The 24,426-nt window shown below is 48.8% G+C and overlaps 1 protein-coding gene across 4 annotated transcripts in view; it reads left to right on the top strand.

Annotated features, from left to right (window-relative positions):
• The window catches only part of LOC128603192 (spectrin beta chain, non-erythrocytic 1), a 59,137-nt gene extending 35,000 nt beyond the window's left edge, over positions 1-24,137 (top strand). For 2 of the 4 annotated variants that reach the window (XM_053617449.1, XM_053617450.1), the window contains 40 exons: positions 3,876-4,027; positions 4,152-4,325; positions 6,263-6,354; positions 7,364-7,444; positions 8,873-8,988; positions 9,227-9,339; positions 9,427-9,614; positions 9,712-9,829; positions 9,985-10,143; positions 10,248-10,550; positions 10,705-10,858; positions 10,976-11,370; positions 11,525-11,629; positions 11,770-11,928; positions 12,026-12,237; positions 12,332-12,469; positions 12,562-12,781; positions 12,961-13,314; positions 13,402-13,584; positions 13,673-13,875; positions 14,096-14,186; positions 14,317-14,463; positions 14,578-14,841; positions 15,292-15,516; positions 15,940-16,029; positions 16,126-16,407; positions 16,584-16,714; positions 16,824-17,028; positions 17,316-17,693; positions 17,790-18,034; positions 18,434-18,572; positions 18,653-18,737; positions 18,841-19,037; positions 19,115-19,233; positions 19,430-19,505; positions 19,731-19,820; positions 20,881-21,056; positions 21,212-21,385; positions 21,664-21,706; positions 21,854-24,137. In XM_053617449.1, coding sequence (XP_053473424.1) covers positions 3,876-4,027; positions 4,152-4,325; positions 6,263-6,354; positions 7,364-7,444; positions 8,873-8,988; positions 9,227-9,339; positions 9,427-9,614; positions 9,712-9,829; positions 9,985-10,143; positions 10,248-10,550; positions 10,705-10,858; positions 10,976-11,370; positions 11,525-11,629; positions 11,770-11,928; positions 12,026-12,237; positions 12,332-12,469; positions 12,562-12,781; positions 12,961-13,314; positions 13,402-13,584; positions 13,673-13,875; positions 14,096-14,186; positions 14,317-14,463; positions 14,578-14,841; positions 15,292-15,516; positions 15,940-16,029; positions 16,126-16,407; positions 16,584-16,714; positions 16,824-17,028; positions 17,316-17,693; positions 17,790-18,034; positions 18,434-18,572; positions 18,653-18,737; positions 18,841-19,037; positions 19,115-19,233; positions 19,430-19,505; positions 19,731-19,820; positions 20,881-21,056; positions 21,212-21,385; positions 21,664-21,706; positions 21,854-22,060 — 6,983 coding nt within the window. In that variant the 3' untranslated portion in view covers positions 22,061-24,137. The remainder of the gene's footprint in view (positions 1-3,875; positions 4,028-4,151; positions 4,326-6,262; positions 6,355-7,363; positions 7,445-8,872; positions 8,989-9,226; positions 9,340-9,426; positions 9,615-9,711; positions 9,830-9,984; positions 10,144-10,247; positions 10,551-10,704; positions 10,859-10,975; positions 11,371-11,524; positions 11,630-11,769; positions 11,929-12,025; positions 12,238-12,331; positions 12,470-12,561; positions 12,782-12,960; positions 13,315-13,401; positions 13,585-13,672; positions 13,876-14,095; positions 14,187-14,316; positions 14,464-14,577; positions 14,842-15,291; positions 15,517-15,939; positions 16,030-16,125; positions 16,408-16,583; positions 16,715-16,823; positions 17,029-17,315; positions 17,694-17,789; positions 18,035-18,433; positions 18,573-18,652; positions 18,738-18,840; positions 19,038-19,114; positions 19,234-19,429; positions 19,506-19,730; positions 19,821-20,880; positions 21,057-21,211; positions 21,386-21,663; positions 21,707-21,853) is intronic. The other 2 variants (XM_053617451.1, XM_053617452.1) reach the window with 1 other exon arrangement.
• Positions 24,138-24,426: the final 289 nt, after the last annotated feature.

Genomic DNA, 24,426 nt, shown 5'->3' with positions numbered 1-24,426 from the left:
AGCCACGTGTTTAACAATAAACAATCGTATTAACTAATAACCATAAGTATGTGGACGTATCAACCTTTTTACACCCAGGATCATTCTTTCACACGTTCATTTCGTGTGAAGCCGCTCGGGTCGAGTTCTTAGAAACGTCCAAAAACTCTGAGGAATTGTGTTTGGGCCAAAATTGTGTTTTTCTGAACAAACTCTGACGACTCCGCTTTAAGAAAACGTGCGTGCTTTTCGATAAAATGCCTCTATTTACGTAATATAGTCTAACGTAACGTTTTTGTTCACGCGACCACGGCGAATCACGGGTTTGCATATTCGAGCACGGTTGTGATTATTACTATACGACGTCACGTCATTTACTGATGTGTGTGTGTGTGTGTGTGTGTGTGTGTGTGTGTGTGTTGAACTTTGCAGTGAAGAACATGAGGCTTTCTTATTCTAAGTTTTAATTTAGCAACAACAAAAAAAAATCCAAACAGCTGCACAAATTCAGCCATTGTGTTTTGTAATTATATGGTTTGTCCACTGTGATACAATAGCAACGGGGCCTGAGAAATTAGAGCCTACAGAGTGTGTGTGTGTGAGAGTGAGAGACAGGGAGAGAGCGAGAGAGAGCGAGAGGGTGTGTAAATACACTTGGGTGGCGGCCGGTAGAACTGGTTTCAGTGAGACAGGTTGAAGATAACATTTCTGTCTAGTGTTTTGTCGACGTACGTTTTCTTAAACCTTTTTTTTTTTTTTCGACATGTGTATCAGTGCAAGGATCTCACGAAACGGTTTTACTCTTAAACACGTGGGTCATAGAGGAAAAAAAAAACAAACAATGACCGTGTGACTTGTGTTCAGTATCCGGCCACGGCGCTGTCGAGTTCTCGTATCTGATTGGTCCAGTTTTCCATAACTGCAGCTCTGAGAGTCGTTCAGCTACAAGTCACGTGTTTATCTTAAAGTCCCCGTTCTAATACGTTATCGTTTCTATAGTAACGGCTAACACGGGGACTTTAGCGTACCGGACCCTCCTCTTAAACCTGGAGACATCGATGTTAACATTAACAGGAGGAGTTTACGCTGTTTGTGGTTTCTTGGTAACACGACAAGCCGGGAAGCAGCTGTTGAGGGAGAACGATCGTTTATAGCGGCTATAACGCGAGCACGAACGTCCACAGCAAAGTCAAGCGTAACTATAAACGGATAAAAATTGCAACGTGTTCTTTAATTGTAATCATTTGGCGAATCGAACACCGTGGTATCAAACACTTGGGAATCCGTTGTTATGTGGAAACTAACGAACATCACGGTGGAAGCTCCGCCTCTGCGTCATCATGCCATGCTGTGATTGGTTGTTTTTATTACAACCGCACACGTTGAAGTGAAGCGTTTAGTTTTCGGGGGTTTCGACCGAACTCCGTATCCGTTCTGATCGTTCCGTACCGGTTCGCACCTCCCGAGCTTGGCGTGATGTCAGCTCTGCGATACAAAAGGTGCGAAGTAGACACGGTGGGAGTTTCCCATGATCCAGCGGAAGTGGCGGAATATCTTCACGAAGTTAACGTGCAGAAACATGACGTTTAAATATAAACGATGTTCGGTGTGTGGAAGGTCAGGCCTTTGGTATATAACGCTCCGCTTCACAGCACTCCTGGAGCCTTCCATTGACTCTGGGATTATCTTCAGTGAATCATCCAATCACGCTCGATCTGCTCAGTGTTTCTCTCTGTGTGTGTGTGTGTGTGTGGCGTGGTTAGGTAAAGCGAGATAGCGTTTCCCGGCATGTCAGAGACCGAAACCCCTGAGCACGAAAGAACAATGGATAGAAAGAAAGAGAAGAAGGTATAAATGCCTAGAGGAAGACGGAGGTCTTGAAAAAGATGAAAGGGACTCCAAGTTCAGGGCGTTGTCCGATGTCCTCAGGAGTTGTGACGAATTGTGGCGTCAAGGATTTCGAGTAGCTTTACGAAGTTCGTGCAGATATTATTTCATTTAGTAGTTGTAAGACCTATGATTTAAAAATAAATAAATAAATAATAATAATTTTATCAGCGGCCACGCTCGGGAGATTTGTTACAGTCGCCTCGTAACAAATTCTTCCTCCTGTTTGCCACGCCCCTTTTCCCACGTCAGGCGTTTCAGGACACGTTGAGGAAATGCGCGTTTCCCTCAGTTCGTGTTAAGCGGCGAAAAAGTAAAACGTGGTATCTTGAACATTAGGTTAGGTAAACGTGCGTGTCCTGATAATGATAGGACAGCGTCAAACGTCCTCACAATCACCCGGTCCTCATAAAAATAAAAACATAGTGTTTTTATTTGGGGGGGAAAGCTCCAAAGGGTTTGTGGAGAGGTTGTGGTCAGGGTTCGGGTTTAAGCGTCGCAGTAATAATCATTGTGTCAGTGGGAGGTCTCCATAAAAATATAAAACCTGGTGTGTGTAAATGCAGAGGGGGGGTTCTTCTTTAAGTGCACTAAGTGGCTCTTTAATCTGTCTCATCAGGATTACTGTCACTACACACACACACACACACACACACACACACACACACACACACGCAGAGTCCTACATTTTCCTTCCTCAGAAGTTCCTCATTAAGTTTATATTACCTGCTTGTGTGTGTGTGAGACTAATCATTTGTGGTGGTTTTGCATCACTCTACATTATTTATGCCACATGTTGTAATCACACGCTAATGTCACTACCACTTACACGCACACACACACACAGAGAATGAGAGAGAGAGAGAGAGAATGAGAGAGAGAGAGAGAGAGAGAGAGAGAGAGAGAGAGAGAGAGAGAGAGAGAGAAGAATACACACCCACTATTTAAACATTTCCTTTTCATCCACTCAGTAGACCTTGAATATATTTTTCTCTGTGTGTGTGTGTGTGTGTGTGAGGGAGAAACACGTCTGACTGTAAAGGTCATCCAGATCACGTGACGTCGAGCATCTGTCACCTGCCGCTTGAGCCTCACCGACAGCTCCCATATGTTCAAACCAACACACAACGTTCTCACATCATCACAACGTAGCCACCACGCTAGCAGCGTTCGAGCATGTTCCTGCCGCCGCGAGCGTCGGCTCGCTCCGTTCCAAAGTGTCCTCCACTCAAAGGGGTGAAAAGGAAGTGCACTTCGGTATTCTTTAAGATAAAGTGTCGTGTTTTTGCACAATAGCCGACAATTCGCCGTTAACACGCAATATGTGATGCAGCACAGTGGGTGGCGGTGATGCAACAAGTGGGCTGTGGTCATTGTGTGTGTGTGTGTGGGTTGTTCTTCGAGAGTTGCTATTGCGTTATTTTCAGATGAAAATTCGATACATGTTTCTATCCATCTGTTCGCTTCTGGGTTCGTGTACGTTCCCGTATAAGGAGACTCGCTAATGAGATCCGTATAGTTGCGATTTTATACACAAGGTTTTAATAGCTTAAATTATCTCAATTACACACCAGTTTAATGAACCCCCCCCCCCAAAAAAAATTAAATAAATCCGTAATTTAAGACAAATTAGACTAGCCGTTCAATTAGTGAAGTAGAAAAGTAATGGTGCCTTACGAAAGGAGGATGAGTTGGTGGTTTTAACATTTCGTCGCCATTTTTGTCATTTTCAGCTCTCTGTGAGCTTTGCCTTATATGGAGATTTGTGGGCGTGGCTAAATTTAAACTGGCTGTGCGTAGAATGTGACCGGCGCTTATCGGCACACGCAAGAGTGCGACGAGATTCCGCGCAACTTTTTAGAAATCCGGTAGGATGTTGTTGTTTTTGTGTGTCGGTTCGGGTCGAAAGTAATTACGCTCTTTATTCACAGAGTGAGCAATGAGGCTCATTGTGGCATGAACCTATTTGACGTGTGAATTACTAAGCCAGGTTTGTGTTTACCGTGTAGACGAGCGAGAGGCCGTACAGAAGAAGACCTTCACCAAGTGGGTGAACTCTCACCTGGGCCGCGTGACCTGCAGGATCAGCGATCTGTACACGGACCTGCGGGATGGACGCATGCTCATCCGGCTGCTCGAGGTGCTCTCGTCCGAGCAACTGGTCAGTACCTCTACACTCATTCGTCCGTTCACATACACGCTCGCTTTGCCATCACAGCCTCTCCGTGACCTAGTGACCTAGCCCTGCTGTTCTTTTCATTCTTCTCTTCCCCTCGCTCGTCCAGCCGAAGCCCACCAAAGGTCGGATGAGGATCCACTGTTTGGAGAACGTGGATAAAGCGCTGCAGTTCCTCAAGGAGCAGAAGGTCCACCTGGAAAACATGGGGTCTCACGACATCGTCGACGGCAACCACCGCCTCACACTCGGCCTCATCTGGACCATCATCCTGCGCTTCCAGGTATGGGGGGGCGGGGCCTCAGAGTCTCGTGCCATGACTGGTCACATTTTTCTTCCATCTCAGATTTTATGCATTCCAAGAATACCTGGGTCTTTTTGTTTTTATATATAAATATAATTTGTATTTTTTGTAAATAATATAATATTATAATTTGTAAATATAATTTGTATAAATATAATTAATAATTTGTATTAATTTGTATAAAAATAATAAATATAATTTGTATTTTTTGTTTCATACACTTTACTTTCAGTTTCGTTTTTAGTCACTTGAATTCTCCAGGCATGAGTGTTATGCAGGTGCAGGTCTCAGTACTAGGGGTTTTCCCCGGAGTTCGATGCTGATGTTGTCTTATTAGAAATTGAGCTCGCACTGCAATGTTGTGTTTTTTTTTAAAAACAGAAACGGAAATTCACTTCTGCTTTTGTCGGTTTCAGTTAATTTTGTAGGCAAAACCAAGCTGGAACTTTTTAAGGACCTTTCACACCAAGCGCGAACGTACGATGCGAAGACGCTCTTGACTCCAAACAGTAGATCCCTACGGAGCTATTCATACCGGGCGCGATCAACTGTGGCGTGACAAAGCAAGATTTGTCCTATAACGTTCCATCCCGTCGCCCTGCGATGACACAGGCCGTCCAGTTACACTTGAGCTTCAGATCACGTTGTTGCAAAAAAGGGCCAGATAGGTGGCGCTATAGCCCAGAAAGCTGCTTTGAAAGCCGGTATAAACAGAAGAAAAGCGTGAAGAGAGCGGATGTCGAGTTCTTATCACTGGGGTCTGAGAACCGAGAACATTTTGATGTGAAGTCACAGAGAAATCCGTTTTCGAATCCTTTTCTTTTATTTTTCCGCGCTTCTTGACAGTTTGCGTGCCTCGCGATGCTACACGCCAACGTTCACGTGATTCTTACGTCGTTTTGCGTTCGGTCTGAATCCAATTAAATTGTTTATAGTTGTGAGAACAGATTTTTTTTTTTTTTTTTACAGACATAGCAGTTGATTTAAAGGCCTGCTATAGTTCCGATCTGAGCGTATTCAAGGCGAGGTGAGTGTAACGGAGTCATTGTTTAGCTCTGGATTGCTAAAATCTGGTTAAAATTCACGCCGGCGTGCTCTTGGTTAAGCCGTGCGCTCTCTGTGTTGCGTTCGATTTGGCGCGCCGTTGTCTCTGAACGTGTTCTTTCGACCTCGCTGCTTTGCTGAAACCGAGGCTTTTTGCTGAATCCTGATGATTCCTGTTAGTGTCCTGATGCACTGGCTTTTTTTCTCTCTCTCTCTCCTCTGCCAAAGGGATGTAATTACAGTTCGTAATCTTCCAATGCGCGAGATCGCGAATAGTCCGACGGGTGTAATTGTCAGTATGTTCTACGTCGCGCGTGCGCACATATGGTGGTCACGTTTCCAGTTTAGTGTACCCCGTCCCTTGCCTGTTAGTCTCTTGGCGTTTGCTCTAGATCTGACAGCTCTGAAATATCACAGCCTAAATGTTCATGACCTAGCTGGCGAAATATCTCGCTACACGAAGAGCAGTGGGGGTTATTCCGCTAACTCATTTGACCGCCAATTCCTTTTTACGGAAATTTACCAACAACTGTACGTCCCAATAAAGTGCTAAGTGATCCCCCAACTCCCCCCAAACCCCCTCCCCGTGTAGTGGGTTGATGGACACTGATGCTGATTGATGCACTTAATATAAATATATATATAAACACTTTTAAATGCTATTTTGCTGTAACACTTCTGTGTAAAGAAGATATTTATAATGTAAACATTACCATAAAAGGAGTCAGGTAGGACTTTACGAAGTATCCAGATGTAGTTATACAAGTAAGGGGAGATAAGGATGAGCTTGACGTCCTTCTATTTTGTTTCTCCTTTTTTTAACATCATGTATAAGTTAGAACGTGTGTGTGTGTGTGTGTGTGTGCGCGCAGATTCAGGACATCAGCGTGGAGACCGAGGACAACAAGGAGAAGAAATCTGCCAAAGACGCCTTACTGCTGTGGTGCCAGATGAAGACTGCTGGGTGAGAGACAGAGAGAGCGAGAGACAGAAAGAGAGAGAAGAACAAATGATGGAATGATGAAAGAAAAAAACTCAAGAAAAGAATAGAAGAAATGACACAGCAGCGATTATCCGGGTCCAAGCACCACGTTGACGTCCACCGTTTGAAATGAGTGACATGTTGACGTTTATCTGTATTGTTGTTAAGGTCAAAGGTCATTTAAAACTGCCATTAGAACACGTACCTAGGTGTTTAGGATGCCTTTAAATCTTTGCCTCGGCTAAACATTCATGAGGATGCAAGCGCGAACCTAATAAAAGTGACCGAAATACATCACCACCACAATACACCTACACAATTAGATGGAAGTTGGGTCTCCTTGCTTGCAAAGTAGCAGTCGGGATTGTTCCAGCTTCCTGCCAAAACGCAAGGCAGGAACCGATCAAAGGGACTGAAGCGAAAACAAGGAGTTTGGTAATGCTAGCACTAGCAACATGACCACGAGTGTACGACTGGTACTTTTATATACCGTTTAAAATCAAAAACGATGCCTGAGACAGCCGTCATTAAACTACAGTCACAAGTTGTGGGCATGGCCTGTCCAGGAAACCCGTACGAGAAACATCAGATCGCCGTACGTTCTCGTTTGAAACGTATTCGAGTTCGAGTCGCACTAGCTTTGTTTGCGAACTAGCTACGCACTAGCTGCTTTCATTCCAAGCATTATTTTTTTCTTCGTAACGTCTCTACGTACGTTTAACCACAAGTCGTATACAACAGGATACAAATAGGATAGTTCCTGGTTTTTTGCGTGAACTAATTAGTAAGAACTTTTAGAGGGAACTGTAGAAACGTCAGACCACGAGCAGAGTAGGATCGGGATTAGCGCGAGGAATGCAATCGGCGTGACGATGTCGTCGCGTCTTCCTCTCTGCGAGCATAGGGGTGTGTGGCGTTAACAGCGGTGTGCGTTAATGATCAACTTGTTACACAGCTAATAACACGCTGTACTGGGCTGTTTGTGCTGCAGGTACCCGAATGTCAACGTGCACAACTTCACCACCAGCTGGAGAGACGGCCTGGCGTTCAACGCCATCGTGCACAAACACAGGTAGCCTACACACGCACACACACACACACAGTGACACAAGCGTCCAAGGTCATTGTCCTCATGCATCCCAAAGCAAACACGAAGCAAAAGCTATTGATCAAAATGATGAGTCACTCATACACTCTCTCTCTCACACACACACACACACACACCCCGCTTCATTCTTTAACATGTTGACGCATATTGCCAAGCCTGCAGGTATTCAGGTCAGTTGCTGAAGCCTGTCAGGTCCCATAATCCCCTGATCCCGGCGTGCTGAAAACCGTTAGCGCCGAACACCACAGCGGCGTTCTGTTCTCGAATCCGATTGGCCAGAAGGTTTTGATCTGGTTTTCTATCACGGCAGCTATGGCAGTAGCGAAGCCGCAAATCGCAGGTTCAGATCAACGTTTTAATACGTTATCGTTCCTCGTCCGTGGGGATCGGAGGACACTTGACGTAAACTGATCGAAAATAAATAAATAATTGTTCCGAAATTGTTACGAAAGGAGTCTCCAGTGTCGGAGGTGAAGCCGTAACTTTTCCAGAGTCTTCAGGACAGAGGAGCTTACATTTAACATAAAACGTGACCGGGAGCTGATGTGCTTCACGGGTTGTTCCACAACGTAACTACGTTTGGATAAAAAGTGTTTGACGTGTTGTTGTTGTTTTTGAAAACGAGTAAACGTTGTAAATTGTCAGCATGTTTTGCGGTGGTGTAAGTGGAATAAATTGCATCGAGTTTTCGAGCGCATGCTTCACAGTAACTCCTACATCGTACTACTGTACCTCGTCATGGATTAGTTTCCTATAACAGCACCGCACGGAGGGTCTTCTTCTCGCGTACACAGATGTTCACTGGAGAACGAAAGCATCTTGTGCTCGAGAAATGTGGGGTGTGTGTGTGAGAGATGTACATCATTCTGAGTTACTGATGTCCCCATTCTCATTTCGCTGCTCTCGCACAACTGATTAATGGCCCACCTGAGCCACCGTCTCTCCCGTCGTTCCCACGTCTTATAATGCTCCTACTCATACAACTGACTATCAATCCATTACGCTCTCCCTCCATCCGTCCCTCCATCTATCCATCCATCCGTACATCCAGAACAGCTTCTTATAGTGTTTGTGCAGTTCTGTTCTGCTCACACTCCGGCACAGAAGGCTGGATTATTTGACCTACATAAGGAGAATAAACGATCTGTCGATCCACACACGGTGGATGCGGTGCAGCGTAACCGGCCGGCTGGCGCCCTCTGCTGTCAGCTAAATGTACCACAGAGTACCGCGCTCTCTTTCAGTCAGGATTATTCCTATTATTTATTTATCTATCTATCTATCTATCTATCTATATCACTCTCTGTCTCTCTCTCTCTCTCTCTCTCTCTCTCTCTCTCTCTCTCTCTCTTTCTTTCTCTCTCTGTTTCACGCTGTCTCTCTCGCCGTCAGGCCAGACCTGATTGAGTTCGACACGCTGAAGCGCTCCAATGCTCATTACAACCTGCAGAACGCCTTCAACATTGCAGAGAAGGAGATGGGGCTCACCAAACTGCTGGATCCTGAGGGTACACACACACACACACACACACACACACACACACACTTTACTGGAAGTGTGACATTTTTTTCATAATTTATGACTTACATTTTTTTAAAGTAGTGTGTGTGTGTGTGCGTGTATGTGTGTGTGTATATATATATATATATATATATATATATATATATATATATATATATATATATATATATATATATATATATATAATATATATAATATATACTTGTGTGTGTGTGTGTGTGTAGATGTGAACGTGGATCAGCCGGACGAGAAGTCGATCATCACCTACGTGGCCACCTACTACCACTACTTCAGCAAGATGAAGGCGCTCGCCGTGGAAGGCAAGCGAATTGGCAAGGTGTGTGTGGGTGCGTGCGTGTGTGTGTGGATATGATTGACAAATGTTAAAGGATGATCGAGGAAAAATGTGTGTGTGTGTGTGTAGGTGCTGGACTACGCAATCGAGGCAGACCAGCTGATCGAGAAGTATGAGACGTTGGCCTCGGAGCTGCTGCAGTGGATCGAGCAGACCATCGTTACACTCAATGACCGGCAGCTCGCCAACTCCCTGAGCGCTGTACAGAACCAGCTGCAGGCCTTCAACACCTACCGCACCGTGGAGAAACCCCCCAAGTGTGTACACACACACCCACAGAGTTACATTTTCAGGATTTCATTGTATGAAAATGTATGGCATTTATGTAATTGTGTGTCTGTGTGTATGAGACAGATTCACAGAGAAGGGGAATTTGGAGGTTCTCCTGTTCACCATCCAGAGCAAAATGAGGGCCAACAACCAGAAAGTCTACATGCCTCGAGAGGGAAAACTCATTTCTGACATCAACAAGGTTCTCTCTCTCTCTCTCTCTCTCTCTCTCTCTCTCTCTCTCTCTCTCCTTGTGTCTCTCTTTCACACACACGCACACACAATGTTCTTGCATTACCAAGTCTAGTTTACACTAGCAGCACATTTCTGAGGCCCGTTTTGTGATTGGCCGAGCAGGCGTGGGAGCGTCTGGAGAAGGCGGAGCATGAGCGTGAGCTGGCCCTGAGGAACGAGCTGATTCGCCAGGAGAAGCTGGAGATGTTGGCGGCGCGGTTCGACCGCAAAGCCGCCATGAGGGAGACGTGGCTCAGCGAGAACCAACGCCTCGTCTCGCAGGTTCGGTGTCGGAAAACGTGTGCGTTTTGATTTTATTATTTTTTTTAAACAAATTTTAACTATTCTATTTATTTCCTGTATATTTGCATCCTCTTCCAAACCAGGACAGCTTCGGTTTCGATCTCGGCGCAGTGGAGGCGGCGACACGCAAGCACGAGGCCATCGAGACGGACATCGGCGCATACGGCGAGCGCGTGGCTGCCGTGGAAGCTGTGGCCCGCGAGCTCGACGCGGAGGGGTACCATGACGTGCGGCGCATCCTGGCGCGCCGCGACAACGTACTGCGCCTCTGGGAGTACCTGAAGGAGCTTCTCGCGGCCAGGCGCGAAAGGCTCACAGCACACCGGGACTTGCAGAGGCTCCTGCAGGAGATGAGCTACATTATGGACTGGATGGAAGACATGAAGGTGCGTGACGGGTCCTCCAGGGGGTCCTCTGTCCTTTTATCCAATCAGAATAAAAATGCTCGAGATAAAAATGGCTTGGACTGCATACATGGGTACATTTCAGCCTCAGAAAGTGTATGTGTGTGTGTGTGTGTGTGTGTGTGTGTGTGTGTAGGGTCGTCTGCAGTCACAAGACAGCGGGAAACACCTTCACGACGTGGAGGACTTGCTCCAGAAACACACTCTTGTGGAGGCAGACATATCGGCGCAGGCGGAGAGGATCCGGGCGGTGCAGGCCGCAGCGAATCGCTTCACCTCGGACGAAATGAGTGAGTGTTTCTCTCTCTCTCTCTCTGTCACACACACACACACACACACTCGAGTAATCTAACTCCGATAGCTCTGCCTCTGAACTGTCCCTCTTTCTTCATCTTTCCTCTTCTCAGCCTATAAGCCGTGTGAGCCAGCGCTGGTGGAGGAGAAGGTGGCACTCCTGGGCCAGGCGTACGAGGAGCTGGGCAGGCTGGCGGCCGAGCGCCGCGCACAGCTGGAGGACTCGCGGCGTCTCTGGCAGCTGCTGTGGGAGCTTGGCGAGGAGGCGGCGTGGATGCGTGAGCAAGAGCAGATCATGGCAACGGAGGAGTGCGGGAAGGACCTGTCGTCCGCCCTGAGACTCCTCTCCAAGCACGAGGCGTTCCGGGACGAGATGGCCGCCCGCTACGGCCCGCTGGGGAGCAGCATCACCTCTGGAGAGCAGCTGGTGAAGGAGGGGCACTGCGGAGCACCGGAGATCACGGAGAGGATCAAAGACATCAAAGCTCAGTGGGAGCGACTGGAGGAGGTGAGGAGGAATAAGTGGACTTATGGATGAATTTAAAGGTCTTTGTTAATAAATGAATGAATTCAGAGTCGGTCCTAATGATCTCTTCTTCCGTTCTTTCTTTGTTTATCTCCATTTCTTTCATCCTCTCTCTCTCTTTCTTGGATCTCACTAGGCATCTCGTTTGCGAGAGCAGCGTCTGAAGGAGTCTGTAGCTTTGCACCAGTTCCAGACCGACGCCAACGATATGGAGGCGTGGCTCCAAGAGGCTCTCAGACAGGTAACCGCTCATATTGAGACGTGTCCTGATGTTTTGCAATAACGTGACCATGTAACTGTAACCGTGACTACAAGGTCGGTAACGCAGTTGCAGCGGTGTACCTGTTGCAGTATGTTAATCACCTGTGCATGTCGTGACAGGTGTCCAGTCAGGAGGTCGGCCATGACGAGTTCTCGACACAGACGTTGGCGCGGAAACAGAAGGAGGTCGAGGAGGAGATCCAGAGCCATCGCTCTCTTATTGACTCGCTGCACGAGCAGGCTCAGTCACTGCCTTCAGAATACGCTCACTCTCCACAGGTACGTTTACTAGGTCCCTAGGTCACCTCTGCTCTGTGTTTTCTGGTAACCCCTCTGGTAGACCCATCTCTCTCTCTCTCCCTCTCCGTTTTCACAGGTGGAGGGTCGTCTCCCTGCTATAGAGCAGCGCTACGAGGAGTTGAAGGCTCTGTCCTTGGCACGGCGTGATGCCCTGGAAGGGGCTCTGGCACTGTACCGGATGTACAGCGAGGCCGACGCCTGCCAGCTGTGGCTCGGCGAGAAGGAGCAGTGGCTCCTGACCATGGAGATCCCCTCCAAACTCGAGGACCTAGAGGTGGTCCAGCAGAGGTGAGTGGGCGAATGTGGGAAGGAGTCAGTTTAGTGTTATCTTGTATGTTATGCCGCATTGTGGTGGTGAATCATTCGCATTGTGGTCGTGCAGGTTCGAGACTCTGGAGCCGGAGACGAATAATCTCGGCTCTCGCATCGCTGACGTGAATCAGGTCGCCGAACAGCTGCTCAAATCCGACAGCCGCAACAAGGAACAAATTAACCAGACTCAAGACCAACTCAACGACAGGTACGCACACCCAACACGGCAGCATGCCAACATAACGTAAAAGAATGTCGTCATTCTTTTTAAAAACAGGATCCGTTTGATTCGCTCTGTAGGTGGCGCGAGTTCCAGCGGCTGGCGGACGATCGGAAGCAGGCTCTGGAATCGGCTCTGAACATCCAGAACTACCACTTGGAGTGTAACGAGCTCCAGAGCTGGATGAAGGAGAAGACCAAAGTGATCGAATCCACTCAGGGTCTCGGCAACGACCTGGCCGGGGTCATGGCCTTACAGCGCAAGCTCACGGGCATGGAGAAAGACCTGGAGGCCATACAGGTATAACAGCACCTTGATATTCGCCAGGCATTAGTGTTTTATTCAAACATGACCGATCGGATTTCTAGCGTAGCGCAGAAAGTAGTTCCCTCTCCTTCATTTAAGCGCCTGGTCGAAAACAAAGACGCGAGACGACCCGAGTAAACGTTCTCACACCGCTCTGTTTTTCCGTCCCGCAGGGGAAGCTGGGTGGGCAGCGCGCCGAGGCCGAGCAGCTGGTGTCCGAACACCCCGAACAGGCTGAGGAGATCCGGGCGCGGCTGGCCGACATGGAGGAAGTGTGGGAGGAGCTGTGCGGCACCATGAAGAAGCGCGAGGAGGGTCTGGGCGAAGCCTCTAAGCTGCAGGGCTTCCTGCGCCACCTCGACGACTTCCAGGCCTGGCTCTCACGCACACAGACCGCCGTGGCGTCTGAGGACACGCCCACCTCGCTTGCCGAAGCGGAGCAACTCCTGGCTCAGCATGATGCCATCAAGAACGAGGTGGACAACTACCGCGACGACTACGAGAGGATCAAGGCCACTGGCGCGGAGGTGAGAAGCAACACATTCGTCACTCACAAAGTCCTTAAATACACAGCATGCCCGTTTACTATGGTCTGGTTTTGTGTGTGTGTGTAGGTGACCCAGGGCCAGACGGACGCTCAGCACATGTTCCTGGCGCAGCGGCTGCAGGCTCTGGACACGGGCTGGCAGGATCTGCGCCGGATGTGGGAGAGCAGACAGTGCCTGCTGGCCCAGGCCTTCGACTTCCAGACCTTCCTCAGAGACGCCAAGCAGGCCGAGAGCTTCCTCAATAACCAGGTTAGAGGCAGAGAGAGATGAAAAGGCGGAGAAAAGGATGGTTAGCTGTAATGATCTGACGTTCGTACCCGTCTCTATCTCCTGTCAGGAGTATGTTCTGTCGCACACTGAGATGCCGTCGAGCCTGCAGGGGGCACTGGAGGCCATCAAGAAGCACGAGGACTTCCTCACCACCATGGAAGCCAGCGAGGAAAAGATCAACGGAGTGGTGGAGTCAGGGCGGCGCCTTGTTTCCGATGGCAACGCCAACGCTGACAAGATCCAGGAGAAAGCCGACTCCATCGAGGAGAGGTAAGGAGAATGAGAAAAGACGAGTGCGTGTACGTTAAATCGGTGCACGGGGTTCCCCGCTATAACACTAGCGCCCTCCGGTGGACAGAAATCATTAGCGGACCTATATAACGTGCGATATACCACGGCAGAGAAGCGTAACGCTGGCCGAGTTGATCGACATGGCGCTGTAGTGCCAACGACAGCCATGTTTGAACGCGTCTCTAAATATTTCTTTCAGGCACCAGAAGAACAAACAGGCCGCTAACGAGCTGCTGGGTAAACTGAAGGATAACAGAGAGCTACAGCACTTCCTCCAGGATGGACAGGAGGTACACACACACACTCACACCACAAAACTGGCACTGTGCAGTCCAGTTGGATTGGTTTTGGTTAATTAGTAATAAATTAACAGATTCTGTCATCCCCCCGCTCTCCCCCCCCCTCTCTCTCTCCTCATAGCTGACTCTGTGGATTAATGAGAAGATGTTGACAGCTCAGGATATGACTTACGACGAGGCCAGGAACCTGCACAGCAAGTGGCAGAAACACCAAGCCTTCATGGCTGAGCTGGCCTCCAACAAGGATTGGCTGGACAAAATCGATAAGGTGCGCACACACACACACACACACACACACACGTGTGTGTAAATGGCAGTGCACATTCATCCAAAGCTAAATGATCAACAACTGCTTAAGCTAAAGTTTCTCTTTGTCTCTCAGGAGGGTCAGGCTCTGGTGAAGGAGAAGCCTGAGCTGGAGGAGACGGTGTCCGAGACCCTGCGTGAGCTGCAGAAGCAGTGGGAATTGTTGGAGACCACCACGCAGACCAAGGCGCAGTGTCTGTTCGACGCCAACCGCGCCGAGCTCTTCACCCAGAGCTGCTCGGCTCTCGACACGTGGCTGCAGAACCTCTCCACACAGCTGCAGAGCGACGACTTCGGCAAGGACCTGACCAGCGTCAACATCCTGCTCAAGAAACACCAGGTACGCTCGCGCTGCGTTGATGGGTGGGTGGGGAAACTAACTGGTCCCAGGTACCCAGGTACGCTCGCGCGGCGTTGATGGGTGGGTGGGGAAACTAACTGGCCCCAGGCACTGACATGTAAGAGTCAGTTCTAAAGCTTGGAGTCAGTCCCAAAAAAGTGTCGACTCACTGATTCCAGGCACTGAAAACTAAGAGTCAGTTCCGAAGCTTTGGAGTCGACTCTACACAACAAAAATAACTCACCTCATGCAAACAAAATGAGCATAGTATATGAGTTAGCCACATTATTATGTGTATTGTGATTGTTTATTATATAACCAATATACATATATGGAATATTATGCGGTTATAAAAAATCTTCTCCATTAACCACGCATAGTGTAGTATCTGACAGCAGGCATAAATTTTGATGACCTGATGCTATGTGTGTGTTCCCGTGTGTACGTCAGATGGTGGAGCACCAGATGGATGTGCGGGAGAAGGAGGTGCAGTCTCTGCGGTCGCAGGCTCTGGCCCTGTCTCCGGAGGATGCCGGGATCGCGGAGGTGGACGGGCAGCAGAGGAGAGTGACGGACACCTTCGCTCAGCTCCAGGAGCCTCTCAATCAGAGGCGACAACGCCTGCTCGCGTCTAAAGAGGCCCACCAGTTTAACAGAGACCTGGAGGATGAGATAGTGAGACTCTCACACTCGACACACACACATTTCACCAGGTCCAGGATTTTGGGACTTGTTTGGGGGGAAAAATCTTAACCCCTGCTTCAGAATTATGGCACCTCAGTGTTAAGTGAAAGATGTGTGACAACAAGAGTCGACTCACTGATTCCAGGCCTTGGTAGCCAAGAGTCATTTCTAAAGCTTTGGAGTCAATCCTAAAAGGAGTCGACTCACTGATTCCAGGCTTCCAAGAGTCATTCCAAAAGCTGTGGTGAAAATGATTCGCCTCGTACAAAATCTTAAGGCTTGCTTCTGAATTATGGCATGTAATTGCTGTATGTATGGCGCACTAATTTGGGTGTGTTTTCATTTGTAATCGATATGGAACTTAATAACGTTTGAAATATCTTTTTAAATAATTTTGTTACTTTTCTCCTGTAGTTGTGGGTGAAGGAGAGAATGCCACTGGCTACATCCACAGATCACGGCAAAGACCTTCCCAGCGTTCAGCTGCTCATCAAAAAGAACCAGGTTAACTAACACTAACACCGCTAGTAACTGGGGTGAAGAGAAAGAGTGTTTGGGTAGTTGAGGTACTAATCCCCTGATTCACGTCTTCATCCTCAGACCCTGCAGAAGGAGATCCAGGGCCACCAGCCTCGCATCGACGACCTGCAGGCCCACGGGGCGGCCCCCGGGGCGGAGGTGGGCGGGGAGCGGCGGGCGGCGCTGGATGAGCGTCTGAACGAGCTCAGGGAACTGTGGGCGCGCCTCATCTCGGAGACTGAGCAGAGACACGCGCGCCTAGTGGAGGCCCATCGCGCTCAGCAGTTCTATGCGGACGCTGCCGAGGCCGAGGCCTGGATGGGAGAGCAGGAGCTGCACATGATGTCCGAAGAGAAGGCCAAGGTGTGTGTGTGTGTGTGTTTAATATGATCACCGCTAATAGCATCCAATATAAAATAACACATTGATATTGCGTTCATAACCGTTTGATAGGATGAGTGCCGCTCTGATGTTTATAACGTTTATAACAGTTATTACATGTCGAGCGGCGCACTTTGATGTTTCTAACCATTTTACAGGATGAGCAGAGCGCTTTGGTGATGGTGAAGAAGCACCAGATCCTTGAGCAGGCGCTGGAGGATTACGCTCAGACCATCCACCAACTGGCCAACAGCAGCAGACTCATGGTGGATGGCGAACATCCTGAGAGGTGAGGAGCATTCTGGGATCTCTCTCTCTCTCTCTCTCTCTCTCTCTCTCTCTGAGCCGGTATGTGTGTGTCGTAAACGGTGATTCTCACACACTCCCATCTCTGTCAGCGAACGGATCGCGCTGAGGCAGGCTCAGGTGGACAAGCTGTACGCCGGACTGAAGGACCTGGCCGAGGAGAGGAGGGGGAAGCTGCAGGAGCGTCTGCGTCTCACGCAGCTGAAGCGAGAGGTGGACGATCTGGAGCAGTGGATCGCCGAGAGAGAGGTGGTCGCTGGCTCGCACGAGCTCGGCCAGGACTACGAGCACGTCACTGTAAGTCTTTATTTAATTTTTCCCCATTTTCCTGCTGATTATATTAAGCCTCAAAGAAAAAAGTACTGATACTTTAATACCGCTCGCACAGCGTACATTTGGGTCGATGTAAAATTCCAGGAAACATGGTATCAGATACTGTACTGGGAAAAATCTCTTCTGCCATGTATTACATTCCATCAGAGATCAGTTTACATCACTGCAGACTATAATAATATAACTTCTTTCCGTAAATAGTTTCTCTCTCTCTCTCTCTCTCTCTCTCTCTCTCTCTTGCGCCGGCTCAGATGCTGCGGGATCGTTTCCGGGAGTTTGCGCGGGACACAAGCGCGATCGGACAGGAGCGCGTGGACGCCGTGAACGCCCAGGCGGACGCCTTGATCGAGTCGGGCCACCCGGAGAACGCCAGCGTGGCCGAGTGGAAGGACGGCCTGAACGAGGCCTGGGCCGACCTGCTGGAGCTCATGGACACGCGCACGCAGATGCTAGCCGCGTCGTACGAGCTGCAGCGCTTCCAGCAGGACGCCCGCGAGGCGCTGGCGCGAGTCCGCAACAAGAGGGAGGCACTGAACTCTGCCGAGCTGGGCCGCGACCTCAACACCGTGCAGCACCTCCACCGGCAGCACACGGCCTACGAGCACGACGTGCACGCACTAAGCGGACAGGTCAGCGTGGGGGAGGGAGAGAGATGGGCTCGGGCGCCATGGTTTTGTATTGCTAACGCGTTCGGTTTCGTTAACCTTTGTTGTCTCTCGCTGCAGGTGACACAGGTACAGGATGACGCGGCGCGTCTGCAGAAAGCCTATGCCGGCGAGAAGGCGGACGACATCCATCGACACGAGCGCGCTGTCACCGAGGCGTGGGAGGGGCTTCTGGCCGCCACTCAAGCCAGACGGCTGCTGCTACTGGACACGGTGGAGAAGTTCCGCTTCTTCAGCATGGTCCGAGATCTGATGCTGTGGATGGACGGCATTAACTTACAGATCCAGTCTCACGACAGCCCCAGGTGTGTTTATATATTTTATACACACACACACACACACACACACTCTTCCAATAATAAAACGCCACAATTTTGTGTCTGCGTTTATCGTAACATCAGCATGAGTACTTCTGTATTATTATGGGATGTTGCTCGCATGTGTATATATTCACACCTCCAAGGTTGCCAGGATTTTCTTCCGAGACAACGGGTTTACAAACGGTCAAAAAAACCAAAACAGAGGATAGAAAATGTCGACTGATGCAGCTCACATACCCCCCCACTTCCACTCTCATTTAAATAGCACTTGATCCAGCACATTCAAGCATGTTAGCACACAAAAACACACAGAAACATATTCTGGACTGTTATGTAGTTTGATGATCGAGTGTGTGTGTGTGTGTGTGTGTGTGTGTGTGTTAGGGACGTGTCGTCGGCCGGGCTCGTCATCGCGCACCACCAGGACATTAAAGCAGAGATCGAGGCCCGATCAGGCAGCTTCATCGCCTGCAACGACATGGGACGCGCCCTCATCGACAACAACCACTACGCTTCCGACGAGGTACACACACGCGCACACACACACTCAACAACTTTTTATAAGCTCTCTCTCTCACACACACACATCTGATTACGTTGCAGATCCGTGAGAAACTGGTGCAGCTTCAAGAGAAGAGAGACGAAATCAACCAGAAGTGGCAGGACAAAATGGACCATCTGCAGATTGGTGAGTGTGTGTGTGTGTGTGTGTGTTTGTCCTTTGTGCATTGTCCACTGTACCTCTGCTGTTTCTAACTCTTTTTGTCCCTGTGTGTGTGCGTGTGTGTCAGTCCTGGAGGTGCTGCAGTTCAGCAGGGACGCCTCGGTGGCTGAGTCGTGGTTGGCGGGTCAGGAGCCGCTGGTGCGCGCGGCCGAGCTCGGCTCCAATGTGGACGAGGTGGAGAGCCTCATCAAACGACACGAAGCCTTCGAGAAGCTCGCTGCTGGCTGGGAGGAACGTTTCACTCAGCTCGAGAAGCTCACCACGGTACACACACACACGAACACGAACACATTTCTCTTCAGCTTAATCTTTTATTCATGATCCCGTGCTCTACCTCACAGCTGGAGGAACAGGAGATTCAGAGAAGGAAGGAAGAAGAGGAGAGAGCGCGGAGACCGCCGACGCCTCCCCCAGTAGAGGATGTGGTACAGTCTGAGACGGAATTCGAGTCCGGAGCGAGGTTCATATACGTCACGTCCAGCAGTGAATGAAAACCGAGCTCTCAGAGTTAAAGGAGAGTGTGTGTGAGATTTCGGTGATTTATTTCTCTCTCTCTCTCTTTGTGTCTGTCTCTCTCTCTGTGTCTGTCTGTCTCTCTCTCTCTCTCTCTCTCTCTCTCTCTCTCTCTCTCTCTCTCTCTCTCTCTCTCTCTATAGGACGAGTTTGGACCAGACCACCCTGAACCAGTCAGTGTCTGTTAACGGAGTCCACAGCGACCAGGACACGTCACAGGTTAGGCTTTACACACCTTCACTGAAAAACACCAACACTGTATAAGGTGTGCGTGCGTGCGCACGTGCGTGTGGTGACTTTAATTCATGATGTGTTTGTGAAGTGTTGATGTGAGCTTGACATGTTAAGAGCAAATTACTCTCTCTCATTCTCACACTCTCTTTCTCTATCTCTCACACACACACACCCCTCTAACTGTTCCTGTTACACTTCTCTCACCTGCAGTCCTTAATGGTCTCAGTATCTGAACTCCCGAACGCGGAACATAAACCTGTTACGAAACCCGTGCCCAAACCCTACAAGGCACAGCAGCGTGTGAGTACTCTAACCCCATCACCAGCGACGTGCCCGAGTCCAGCTTTAGCCTAGCACCATCGCTAATCCCATCGCTTCCTGCTCTGTGAGCGCTCTAGCAATCCTGTGGGTACCGCAGTTCCCAACTCGGCCTGCTAGAGGGCGCCGGGAGCCTCCCTGTGGTCTGCAGCGCTTATAGTGTCCTTGTCCTGTTTAGTGTTGGTCTGTGAAGGGGGAAAAAAAACATTTATTTCAGTGTTTCCCAATCTCTTTCTTTTCATCACCAGGGCTTCGTGTAGTTGCCATGACACCAACGTAAGCCTTGTTAGTACTAACTCACTCGTGTTCTAGCAGCTATAAACATTTAATTATTACTAGTACAAAAGAAAACACCCCACACGTTCAGGTGCATTCAGATGAAATGATCAGGTCACCTGGATCCTGGATTGAGAAACACTGAGTGAGATGCAGAAGCGGTGGTTTGTTTATCCTCCTCTTCTCTGGGGAAGCGCTTTGGTTCCGGCCTTTATGTCCACGCGGATTAGCTATCGGAGCCTCGGGCTCCGGCGAAACCAGAGCGTTTTCCATCACTTCTGTCGCATGAAGGCCGAACTGAACATCACATTGCCGCCTCCTCCATTTCCTCTTAACGTTGGTCGCGGTTGGTTCAGCGTGTGTGTGTGTGTGTGTGTGTGTGCGCGCTCTGTTTGCTGTGTTTTCCATATTGCGCCCAGGCCCTATGACGTCACCGTCTGGTCTGACAGCAACGTTACGTCCAAAACAGAAAACTAAACCTCACAGGTCTCGACAGGAAATGAGAAAATTCAATTAAAAGTGGTACAAACACGTGAGTTTTTGGACGTGCTCGGGTATTATTATTATTATTATTATTATTATTATTATTATTAAGTAGCGATCAGAGAGCTACTCATTAATGATTCGCATCAACATGCTGACCGCCATGCTGTGCCGTTCACTGCATGGCCGCTCGAGTCCGTTACCCAGTCCCCTCCCCTCGGTTATACAGCGTTAACGTTGCAGCATCTTGCCGTGGAGATCTCTGACTCCTGCGTGTTTGCAGGGCTCGGAGGCGGACTCGGTGAACGGCCCCGGCCAGGACAGCGGGTTGGACACGGCGTCGCGGCACGAGCCGTCGGGCACGCTGCCCATCCGAGTCGGGCCGGTCCTCGAGGCCATGGAGGGAATGCTGTGCAGGAAACATGAAATGGAGAGCCAGGGCAAGAAAGCAGCCAACAGGTTAAAAACCACACCGCGTCACACCACACCATCGGCGTGTTTATATTATATTATTATATAACTATTACAGTATATAGTGTGGTATTAATACAGATACATAATACAAATATCTAGCGTGAAAGTCTGGAGTTTGACCTTGGAGTCTCTGTGTGCAGATCGTGGCAGAACGTGTACTGCTTGCTGAGGAAGGGAAGTCTGGGCTTCTATAAGGACAACAAGAGCGCGTCTAACGGCATCCCCTACCACGGAGAAGTTCCCATCAGCCTCGGTGAGGCCACCTGCGAGATCGCCCACGACTACAAGAAGAGAAAACACGTCTTCAAGCTGAGGTGAGACGCGCGGACGGATACGTCCTATAGAACACGTTTTCCTTTGATCGTGTCCGGACCTTGTAGCTGAACACTGGAGACTCCTTCCGTTAATGTTCAAAGCAGAGAACTCCATGTCAGGGATTGCTTCATCTTTTTTTAAACAAGAGATAAAAAAATTTAATTCCTGTCTGTGGATTACGAGCGATCAGGGCCACACCGGATATGGGGGGGTGTGTGTGTGTGTGTGTGTGTGAGCGAGGGAGAGAGACACTTATCCTAATCTTGTGTTCCCTCAGGCTGGGAGACGGAAAGGAGTTCCTGTTCCAAGCCAAGGACGAGGTGAGTGCGTCCCTCCACACACTCCAAACATCAAGTCCTGCCACGCTTCTTCACTCAATAACACATCCATATCTTATCTCTCTCTCTGTCCATCTCTCTCTCTCTCTCTCTCTCTCTCTCTCTCTCTCTCTCTCTCTCTCTCCACAGGCTGAGATGAGTTCCTGGATACGGGCGATCCACTCCTCCATGCCGGCAAACGACGCTGACGACCTGTCCCCGGCGCCGCCCCTGACACGGGCCATGACAATGCCCCCGATGTCCCCCAGTGAGGGCGAAGGCGTGACCATGCGCAACAAAGAGGGCAAGGAGAAAGACCGAGAGAAACGCTTCAGCTTCTTCGGCAAGAAGAAGTAAAAAGTGGGGGGGGGGGGGGTTCTGTCGAAGCGTGAACTTGAACTGTCCGAGACGAGAGGAAGGAAGGCGCCCTCTACCTGTCACATTGCTATACACCTGTTTACTTTCTCATTTATTTCACTGTCTCTCTCTAGCTGTCTCACTCACTGTAACATAGCTCCGCCTCCCGGTGCACGATGGCTCGTCTGCGTCCCTCGTCAGCAACACCTCTGTTGATCGGACAATTAATCGGACGGCTTTATTTTAACACTCTGTCCCGGAGTTTCCCATAATGCAACGCTTCCAAGGTTTTCTTCACGTTCGTTTTATTTGGCGTTGTGAAGGACCAGAATTACGCTTTTCTTTTTCTTTTTTTTTTCTTCTTCTTGTTTTTAAAGTTCGGATGTTCATGTTCCTAGTTAATATATCTGATGGTTATTTAACTATTCGCCATTGTGACGAGTAATATTAAAAAAAAAAAAAAAAGGTAAGTGTAGTAAGCAGCAACGGTTTTTAGAAAGGGAACGCAAAGAGTAAGTGCTCGCTTTCCCTTCATTCTCACACACACACACACACACACACATGTCTAGAACTCGAGGATGAAGAGCTCTAGGATAGAACATGGGTTCTAGATTTCTACAATGAGGTTTCACTCCCCCCCCCCCCCCCCCCATTAAAAACAGTTTACTTTTAAATGAGTTTTTTCTGAAGTGTGCAGGGGATAAGTATTAAAACCATAATAACATCATACAAAAGTCTGGAAACTTCTGTTTAAGTTTTACATTGGGTTTTTTTTCCTTTCTTTTTCAGCCAGAGTCTTTATTCCTTTTTTCGCATCTCACAGTAAAACACAAAAGGATGACAGGATGCGAAGTTTTTTGTCGTCGTCCCCCCCCCCCCATTCTGGAAAATTACATTGCTGTATAATATTTGTGAAATGAAACACTGGATGAGACATGAAACTACTGCCCCCCCTTCCTTACCCCAACCCCTAGTGTGGACCAAATCTACCCCCTTGCTCGTCGATACACCGTAGGAATTATCGAGAAATCACTAATCGATTGCTTTTAAACGTGGGAACTGGGAAAAAAGGGGGCGTGGCTTAACGAACGGATATTCTTCTCGGAGGCTATTTTTGCATTTGTACACAGGAGAGAGCATGGCGCGTGTTCGTCGCGCGTTTATCCGCCACAGCACGGACACGGTATTTTTGTAGGCGGAGGCGCTTTGCCTCGACGTGTTTTTGTGACGTTAAATGTAAGAAGTGGACGTGTCGATGTACGATGAAGCCCCTTTTCGTCTGAGATGGGGGCGGAGTATCAAAACGAGAACCCGTAACTCGTACTGGCACTTCGGAGCGGTGCGTAGGAAGTCGTATCGACGTTAAATCTTTACGTTAAATCAACTCGGCGAGTAATAGAACTAAATAAAGCCACACACTCGTCACGTGTGTGTGCATAAAATGGCATGTGCCGATAATTAGTTACGCAATATATCATTATATTCAGCACACACATAATACCGTTATTGTTTGTGAGGGTTTTCTTGGGGGCGGGGCTTGTTTCTACAGAAGAACCTGGAACCGGAAATAAAAAGTGGAGCAGATCCAGTGATTACTAAACGTCAATATCCGCACACGCCTAAAGCACACACTGATCTGATTCCAGCCAGTCAGCCTCCTCTGCTCGGTCCGCGGCAACCGTCGTGACTGGTGCCGTTATCCGGCTCGACCATTCGGGTCTGCACGTGAACGAGTGAAGGTCACCGAAATAACATCGTCACGTACGCTTGGCCGATTAGACCGCCCCCTGGAGTGCGGGGAAAGTTTTATGGGGACGTTTGGCATTTTTTTAGCTTTAAATTGTCCCGACCTATCTATGACTCTCAGCGTAAAATGTCTTGTGCGTACGTGTCCTCGTCATCGTGTGCACGAGGTCATTTTAAAAAGCAAGTAAGGAAGTGACGAGTTAGAATTTCAGCACATCCTTTAATGGGCTTCGGTTCCTTTGAGTGAGCGTAATAAATGTAGGAAAGGTTGTTGTTTGCTTTTTTTTAAAAAAACTAAATAAATAAAAACAATGCAAATTTTATCTCCTGAGTATCGAGCAAAATGAGTTCTTCTGTGTGTCTTTTTTTCCTTTTTTTTTTTTAAAAGTGTGTTCCCATATCATCAACTATTTCTGTCTTCAAATGGAGTTGAGTTGTTAATACGGTTATTATTATCATTAATACAAAAAAAAACAACTCTTCTGATGACTTGCTATTGCTACTGTTATTACTCTTAGGACTGCGGCTCCTGTAATATTACTGCTGTTCCTGCTGTCGAGTTTGAGGTTCTCTCGTGTGTAACACCGAGCCCTGCCACAAGGGGGCCACAGTGTGCCGTG

The sequence above is a fragment of the Ictalurus furcatus genome, chromosome 28 (genome assembly GCF_023375685.1).
Source record: "Ictalurus furcatus strain D&B chromosome 28, Billie_1.0, whole genome shotgun sequence".
In the NCBI taxonomy this organism is placed as follows: domain Eukaryota; kingdom Metazoa; phylum Chordata; class Actinopteri; order Siluriformes; family Ictaluridae; genus Ictalurus; species Ictalurus furcatus.
The sequence above is the reverse complement of the archived record's forward strand: the minus strand, read 5'-3'. Positions and strand labels throughout refer to the sequence as shown.